At 32.5% G+C, this 9,594-nt stretch overlaps 1 protein-coding gene across 1 annotated transcript; it reads right to left on the minus strand.

Annotated features, from left to right (window-relative positions):
- Positions 1-5,577: 5,577 nt before the first annotated feature.
- Positions 5,578-8,276, minus strand: LOC126725490 (G-type lectin S-receptor-like serine/threonine-protein kinase CES101). Its single transcript, XM_050430252.1, has 2 exons — positions 6,963-8,276; positions 5,578-5,939 (listed from the first exon to the last, which is right to left on the minus strand). The coding sequence occupies exons 1-2, from the start codon at positions 8,110-8,112 to the stop codon at positions 5,800-5,802; spliced, it is 1,290 nt and encodes a 429-aa protein (XP_050286209.1). The 5' UTR covers positions 8,113-8,276; the 3' UTR covers positions 5,578-5,799.
- Between the last annotated feature and the right edge of the window lie 1,318 nt (positions 8,277-9,594).

Consider the following 9,594-nt stretch of genomic DNA (forward strand, 5'->3'; position numbering starts at 1 on the left):
GAGAGAGAGAGAGAGAGAGAGAGAGAGAAATCACAACAAGAACAAAAAGAAAGAAGAGAAAGAGTACGTATGCATGAAATATGCATGAACATGTGACGTGCTATAAATAATTGCATCATGGGTTGAAACCCAATCTAAACCTATCAGCATGCATCTAAATCCATGAAACATTGTGAAATGCTAATGAAATGCAATGCATGATCATATATCATCAATTAAACAACACCCAACCCAAAATTTTCACGAAAACCTTAAAAACCACAAAAATTTTCAAAAACCCCAAAACCTAGGTCTAAAATGCAAGAATGCATGAAAAATGAAGGATTTAGGACACTTACCAAGTGATTTGATCTTGGTAGGGGCCGAAAATGCAATGGGTGAAGGGATTTTGGTGAGGGAAAAGTGTTTGGAGGGAGAGAAAAGGTTTTTTGTCGAGAAAGAAGAGAGAATAGTGAATCTGATTTCGCGCTGAGTATATATATAGAAATCGTAGTTCGATAGATCGAAGTATCTGTCGAGATCTGTCAAGCATTAATTCTCGACAGATTTGAATATGTTGAGGTGTTGTTGAGGATCTGTCGTCGGCAAAAACACTTCGATGGATCGAGATTCTGTCGAGATCTATTAGCCAGACATAAAGTTTCTTTTGATGGATCGAGAAGCTATTGAGGAGCTATCGAGACAAATTTCAGAAAGCTCGATGGATCGAGTATGCGCTAACTTCTATTGAGAAAGGAAGTCAAAGGGGCTTGATAGATAAGAATCTGTTGAGGATCTGTCGAGAAGCTATCGAGCTTGAAGAAAATGAGTTTTTTAAAGAGAGGAAAAACACATAGAGATGAATGCAACAAGCAAGCTACTCAAACATAGATCCAATCAACATGTTAAGCTCTCAAAAACATCTCTTATCTAGAAAATTCAAAGCATCCATAGATCCAAAACACACACACACACATACACACACTAAACAACTCTAACCAATTTTATATTTCAAAAATAAGTCAAGATAGTTTAGTAAGTATACATTAACACATGTTTTCCTTGTGATAGCCAAATCACATTGTACCTGGACATGTATCAAAAGTAGCAAAGAATTTGCATGTTGTGTGTGTGAAAACATAGCAAGAGTACATAAGTGTCTCATATTATGACGATTTGAGATATGAGAAAATCAATATCACTCACACATAATCATAACTACTTGATGTGGATTATCACCTTCGAGGTATATCCTACAATTCCCACATCTTCTAGAAACACGCTTGCAACCATATTTAAAAACATTTTGATTATTTTTGCTTTTGTTTTTCTTTGCATATTTTTCTTTTTCAGCATATCATGTATGGGCATATAAGAGAGAGAAAAGAAATACCCAAACGAAAGAGAGAATGAGAGGCAGAGGAAAAAGAGAGTGGAGGAAGAGTGGCCGACTAGAAGATAGAAAAGAGAAAATATAATAAAAAATTAAGTAAAAAAATAACATGGATCTACAGTAACCCTTCTACTATTAGAAGGGTACTGTAGTTCCATGCAATTTTTTTTGCAATTTGGCACACTTCATGAAACAATGATTTTGGTGTTTGGTGTGGTAAATGCTAAAAATTTAGCATTTGGCTCACCTAATGCCAATGCTCTAATAGAGGGTTGGGTTAGATTGACCCAAAAGTTAAAGCAAGTTGATTCGTTTTTTGACGAAGGGGGAAAAAAAATTCTCATTTTACTTCTCTAATTCTTATGTAGAATAGAATTTACTATTTAATTTCTGTAATTTATTAATTTATTTTTATGTAAAATTTGTTATTTTTTGTTTAGGTTAAGGTTATTTATTTCTTTTTTTTATGTGTTTTTAATGTTTTTTAGTTAAATTAGGGTTTTATATGCTTTCTAGCCACCTAGGAGTTTCTAGTTGCCTTAGGTTTTGTTTTTACTATTTAAGCGCATTGTAACGTCCAAAGGCAATTTAGTTTTTAAACTATTATCAATAAATACAGACTTTTGTCAATTTTCTTCTTTGTTGGATTTTAGTTTTATCACCTTGTGGATTCAAAGAATCCCTCGTGAATTCGAAATTTACTACCCAGGAACTAATAGTTTGGTTTCTATCCATCATAAAGAGCATTGTGTGTGTTTTATTCAGGCTTTTGCGACATTAAATTCTATCCCTTTTTTTTTTAATTTTTTTTATTTAAATTTTACCGCAGTTGATAATTTGTCAATCTCTGATCTCCCTCAATCAAGATTGTTTCATACTGGCCATCATTTCTCATTGCATTTAGCCGTCAACCTTGACAATTTCTGAGTTTGTTTCTACTCAAATTTTTTTTATATATTACATTTTAACTTTGTGAAGAAAAGTAATGAAAGTTTATGTAATAAAAACAATAGTTTGAAGCTTCAACTACTCATTTATTTTATTGGTTTCAATTTTTTATATCAAATTTTATTTAGTCATATATATTATATAAAAATGACTAAAACAATCTTGCGTAATTCTACTTTATATAAAAAAAAATTAATATATAACAGTTTGTTTATAAAATTTTTTTAATATATTTTTAGACTTCATGATTTTCAAAGAGATATTATTGTTTTCTTTTATAACTCTTTAGAACTAGTCAAATACTTAAATACATTATCCGAATGTGTGTAGACTCTCACCGACACACACCAAGAAACTATTGAAAAGAATCCCTGCAGTAGATGTCCATAAGGTCCTTGCTACTTCGGCCATTGACTTAAAAAGTAGCGTCCACTCTATCACGCATCCTGCGTCCCATGGGGCGCGACCCAGAATCCTATATTGTCATTTTGTGGTAATGTCCATCACATGCATTTTAATTTATATGGGAGAAATGTTCAATTGGGCCGACCGTGCTCCCTACTTTCTACTCACATGGGGGCCCATCCCAAGGATACTTTTTGAAATTACGAAAGAAAAAATGGAACGGAGTGGAGCAACAATGTTACAACGTATGGTGTATACACTAATAAAGTTCCAAGGTCCATAGTCCATAGTCAAAACAGCGTTTCATCAAAGATTGACAGGTCTTCAGCCCCTAAGCCACGTAATTTTGACTACCCAATTCACAAATTAGAATAATTGGAGAGACTACAATTACAATCAATATCAAAATATCGGTTGTCTACGTGCTTATTCTACTTATCTTGAATTATCAAACATCTATTTTTACTTCTACTTCTACTCAACTATATATATATATATGTATATATATATATATATAGAACAAATAGCTTTTCTACCGTAAGCTTGGTTTAGTGTAATTTTTGTCATTTATTGAAGTTTGGTTTGGTATAACTTTTGTCCTTTATTGAAGTTTGGTTTGGTATAACAAATAGCTTTTCTACCGTAAGCTTGGTTTGTGTATATATATATAGAACAAATTACTACATTAAATTTTGTTGTGTAAATAGTAAAAATATTGTAGATGAAACATTCTCATCTTAATACTATATTTCTATTGTCAGTGATTCAGTGATATTAAATGTAGATACAGGTCACGGGTGCAGCAACAGACTTGAAATGTAGTTAGTTGTAGGGTTAAAGTTGAAAGTCTGTTGTGCATGACGCACGCCACACGATGTGCGTTCAGGTTTGATAGCCCTGTTCCCAAAAATTCTGCCTCTAAAAGATCAGAAAAGATCAACCTCGATGGAGCTGTTCGGTTGGAAGCGCGACATGGATTTCAACTTTAACCCTACAACTAACTACATTTCAAGTCTGTTGCTGCACCCGTGACCTGTATCTACATTTAATATCACTGAATCACTTACAATGGAATAAATTCTATACCGATGTAGATTTTTATGTCTCCAATATTAACTCGCCACATCAGATTTTTGCAACTGAAAAGAGTAGGAACTGCCGCACTAAATCTCACTTTCATTCAAACACGCTAAATCTCGTTCTATTCACTTTCACACGCTTATTAAGGAAACAGTGTGTAAAGCCTATTTTAAGAAATTTTTTATGAAAAAAAAAAAATTTAACGGAGTGCTTTGGAGAGGAGTTTTAGTTATGTTGTTTGGGTGTTTTTGATATACGTGTGGGTAAAAAAATATGTAATATTGTTTAAAATGTGAGTTATTGTGTTAGAACTAACATGCCAAATAGGGCCTAACAAATTCTAAAAAAATTAATTACTTTTTTATTTTTTGCGTAAAAAATTTCTAAATTTTTTTTAAACTCTAAGGCTATGTTTGGTAACAGTTTTTTTTTTTCTATTTTCAAAAACTTGTTTTTGGAAATATGAAAAAAAAAAAAAAAAACAATTTTCTTATATTTTTGAAATCAAAAACATGTTTAGTTAGTTGAAATTTAAAAGATAGTTTTTTGAAAAAAAAATAGAAAATACTAAAATAAGTTGTTACTAGGATTTGAACTCTAATACTAATTCATTAAATGAGACAGATTTATTAAATTAAATGTGTGTTTTCATTGACTTTTGAAAATTAGAAACTGAAAACAGTCTTTTGCATGTTTTCAATTTCCTTCACAAATTAAGTTTTGAGAACAATTTTTGTTTTTTGTCCATTTTGAGTTGCCAAACAAGTTTTTTAGTCTCAAAAATAGAAAATTATTTTTGAAGACAGAAAATAAGAGGAAAAAACAGTTACCAAACATATCCTAAGTGTTAGTTTGGAAAACGGCTACGTCTTTGTTTGCATTTTAAAAAGTGGGTCCCGTGCATTGTTCACGGGACCCGCAAGTATGGATTTCAGTAAATTTTTCTTCAAAACTTGGTCTCACAGTACTACTATTCACACATTTAAAAATTATTTTATTACAGTATTTTCAATTTTCAGTAATAAATAGTATTCAAACATACTCTAAGTATAACATATAATATCCATAAGGTCCTTACTACGTCGGCCATTGACTTAAAAAGTAGCGTCCACTCTATCACGTACCCTTCGTCCCATGGGGCGCGACCCAGAATCCTCTATTACCATTTTGTGGTAATGTCCATCACATGCATTTTAATTTATATGGGAGAAATGTTCAATTGGGCCGACCGTGCTCCCTACTTTCTACTCACATGGGGGCCCATCCCAAGGATACTTTTTGAAATTATGAAAGAAAAAATGGAACGGAGTGGAGCAACAATGTTACAACGTATGGTGTATACACTAATAAAGTTCCAAGGTCCATAGTCCATAGTCAAAACAGCGTTTCATCAAAGATTGACAGGTCTTCAGCCCCTAAGCCACGTAATTTTGACTACCCAATTCACAAATTAGAATAATTGGAGAGACTGCAATTACAATCAATATCAAAATATCGGTTGTCTACCTGCTTATTCTACTTATCTTGAATTATCAAACATCTATTTCTACTTCTACTTCTACTTCTACTCAACTATATATATATAGAACAAATAGCTTTTCTACCGTAAGCTTGGTTTAGTGTAATTTTTGTCATTTATTGAAGTTTGGTTTGGTATAACTTTTGTCCTTTATTGAAGTTTGGTTTGGTATAACAAATAGCTTTTCTACCGTAAGCTTGGTTTGTGTATATATATATAGAACAAATTACTACATTAAATTTTGTTGTGTAAATAGTAAAAATATTGTAGATGAAACATTCTCATCTTAATACTATATTTCCATTGTCAGTGATTCAGTGATATTAAATGTAGATACAGGTCACGGGTGCAGCAACAGACTTGAAATGTAGTTAGTTGTAGGGTTAAAGTTGAAAGTTTGTTGTGCATGACGCACGCCACACGATGTGCGTTCAGGTTTGATAGCCCTGTTCCCAAAAATTCTGCCTCTAAAAGATCAGAAAAGATCGACCTTGATGGAGCTGTTCGGTTGGGAGCGCGACATGGATTTCAACTTTAACCCTACTGCCACGATGAGCCATATCCACCGCTTGGTCACTTGCGACCTATTTGCCTTCCTGTTTTCTTTAATTTTTGCTACATCCATCGACAAACAAAGTGTTAATGTTCTACTAGCTATATTATCCATCTATTCATTTTTCCTCTTTTTTTCATTTACAATATGCATCAAGATACATGGACTACTTAGTGCTTTAGAAATCAAAATTATAGAAGACAGGTAAAATATTTTACTTCGGACTTGAAAAGTAGGGTTTTAAATTTAAGATTCTATCCTCATTTTTAAGTTAGGACATAAAAGGGTGGTAACTGGTAAATTGGTAATGTCTCATCCAAACCTAATATACCCCTACGGCCCTACCCACCCATCCACTAATAAGTTATAACCGGCTCAATTAAATAAATGAGTTTAATAGATAAAGACCTATATATTTATATACTTTCTTCTAAGAAAATAGCTATTTATGTACACATTTTAAATGGGTATTATAAAGGTAACTACCGAATTGTTTTTCTTCCATCTAAATATTATTTTAAAAAATGATTAAAAATACCTTAAAAACCTTCGTAATAACTTAAATACCCCTTATATCTTCAAAATGATCAAAAGAATTGAAACCTCCAAAAACAACAAAATATTCCGAAATATCAGTGATGACCCAATTAAACCCCAAAATTGGATGGTCATTAAAAAAAAAAAAAAAAACTGCGTAATAATACTGATTGGGTTTGTTTATGTTTTGCTAGTATTTTAGATGTAGAACAAGTAGTCGCAAATCTTTTAACGGGAACCGTTTACAGATTCGGATGATTCAAAATCTACTAAAGATAAAGCTTACGGCTGATATTCAACCTTTTTTTGAGAACAAACATTTCAATTAGTTTAGAAATCATCAACAATGCGTATTTATCTATTTTTTACAATGTCCTCAACAAAATAGTTCATTGATTTAGCTTTTTATATCAAGCAGCCAGGTTACCAATACATGTACATGTAATACATCAATTATATGCATTAATGTTAATAATTAAGTCGACCATGTTTACTCAAAAAAAAGAAAAAAGAAAAAAAGAAGGTCGACCATGGAGTAGACTTCTTACCAAGTGCTGAAGTAAGGAAGTATATTGTCCGTGCATTAGGATTTGAAAATCCAATAAATCTATCGGTTGTTCTCCAAATCTCACAACCAGTTTGGGCAACCTGATTTGTAGATGCATAAGCAACACAAGAACAATTGTGGAAGCACTTCGCCTCACAATCCTTACGGGTCAGGTTGTCACTTTCATCAAACTTGAATCCATCCTTCATGGAACTGGAAACTGGAGTAAGTGTATCATCATGACTCCTGCACTGCGCCTTACATCCGATAATAAACTGGAATAATGTAAACTGATTTGTAAAAAAATTAGTAAAATTACAATCAACTAGAGTGTCAAACTCATCAGAAAGTCTTCCGAAGTAATCTATCTTTAGTGGTCGAATAACTCGTGTTATGTAATTTTCTTCCATGTAATTTTCTTCCACACCAGTGTAATTTAAGTACGTTTCATTCACATTCGATATGTAGTTAAAATTGTAGCCATGCAATGTTAGTCCCATCGAAGTTGAGTTGAAATGCACACTAGGACTAGTCCAATAGAGGCTCTCGCGCCACAAGATGACCAATCGATTAAGGTAAGGTTCCAGAGCAAGGGTAAAGGACCCTGCTGCAGGTACCAGCACGCCTCTCCATGATGTTAGAGACCAAGTATGTCCCGTTTTCCAGTTAACTCCCAGTCTCATTCCTGGCACAAGTGCATTAGTAGGATAATCAAAGCTTTGCCACAATTGTCGCTCTGAAATCGTTTCGTGCAGTACAAAATTACCAGTATCAAGTAGAACAGCACTTGCATTACTTGCTTCTTGTCCGGAATATAGTACAATAGAAAGACTCCCATTGTATGAAATTTTCAAGTTCCCATAATCATCAATGGTAAGACTTCCAGAATTGTTAAAGATTGGAGCATCTCGATTGGCAACCCACACTAAATTTTGAAGGCGTGTATTGTTGTCGTTGAGCCATATTCCTAAGTAGTAGTTTTTACTTTCAAGCGTGAAGAATCCTAGTTTAAAGTTTCCTTGAGCAGAAACTAATTCATCCCCATCCTTGTGCTCCTGTCCTTGCAATAATCTGTCTAGCTGGGAAGATGGCCCCAGGAAGAGTAGCAAACAGACAAAACCGAGCATAAGTTTCCGTGATTTGCTTGCCATAACAGACAGAATTTGATTTTCTTTTCTTTTTTGTTAAAAAAAACTCAGATGGATTATGTAGTCCGAGACCAAAATCCATGGACCTTTTAGAAAATGGACGGATATTTTTGAAGAAAAGAGCTCGTGAAAGGGAAGTTGTTAGAAGACAAGAAAGAAAAAGATGGAGGAAGGGATGAGGAATTGTGCACCAGCAGAAAGTCTAAACGGTAGAGGAAAGTCTATATAGGGTGGAGGGCCCCGCTACTCATTTCATATGAAAGAGCTCGTGAAAACAAGAGAGAAAAAGACAGAGGTAGGGATGAGGAATTGTGCACCAGAAAGTCTAAACGGTGGAGGAAAGTCTATGGTGGAGGGCCCTGCTACTCATTTCATATCAAGGCAGAAATTATAAGCTAACCTCTTGGACTTAAATGTAAACTTACATTATAAACACAAAAAGAAATGGAAACATTTACAATTTTTGTGTATTTATGTACTGTAAGTTTATATTGCAACTACAATATAAACATATAGAGGTATAATCACCAAAAAGTTACTAAAACAATATTATTTCAGTGCTTGACGGCTCAATGTATAAGGCAAGTGAGTCTAAGGTCCCAAATAAAAAAGATTTCCAAATTTAAATAATAAAAATATCTATTTATTTATGAAAATATTAATTAGGCCCTGATATTAACCAATAAATAAAAGTATTTTTTTTTAAAAGAAAAACAAGGCCCTCAAATTTTTTTTTTTTTAAAAGATATATTTTTATCTGTTAAGATATTAATTAGAACCCAAATATTAATCGGAAAATAAAAAAAAAAATTTTGTCAGAGAAAAATTAAAAAAAATTCTTTGAATGTCTGTGACTAACTGTTGCTGTTGAGGTTGGGCTGCCGTTGAGTCTGCTCCTTCAAGTTTCTTCTCTAAAAAAAACTATGTTTCTTGTTTTACTTTGCTTTTTTTTTTTTTTTTTTTTTCGTTTTCTTAGAGTAGCATAGGTTTTATAAAACAAAGCCCCTAAAAGGTAATTACATATCACTACATTTCATAGTTATCTATTACATTTTTTATTTTTAAAATAACTTTCCAACTTCAATTTCTTTGTTTCTTTATGAGATGATCGACGCCCAAAAATTCAATGTAGCATATAATATCCTAGACGTTAACAAAAAAAATATTAATTTTCTAATTATAATTTCATTAAATTTTCCAATCACATAATTTTTAGTGAATTAGCCATAAATCAATTGAAAGAAAATGTTAACAAAACTTGAAAACAAAAACTTAATTAATAGTTTTACATCTCTAAAAGTAAGAAAAGTCATACAATGAAAAATATATATCAAAAGTTAAATAACGTTTTTAATTAATATTTAAATATAAGAAAGAGGTACACTTAGTATTATCGCCTTAATAGGCTCCCATAAAACATTGAGTCGGCCCTGTTTCAAGGCAATATAGTTTCATGGGCAAAACTTATCATTGAAAATCAGCTTG

The sequence above is a fragment of the Quercus robur genome, chromosome 5 (assembly GCF_932294415.1).
Source record: "Quercus robur chromosome 5, dhQueRobu3.1, whole genome shotgun sequence".
NCBI lineage: Eukaryota > Viridiplantae > Streptophyta > Magnoliopsida > Fagales > Fagaceae > Quercus > Quercus robur.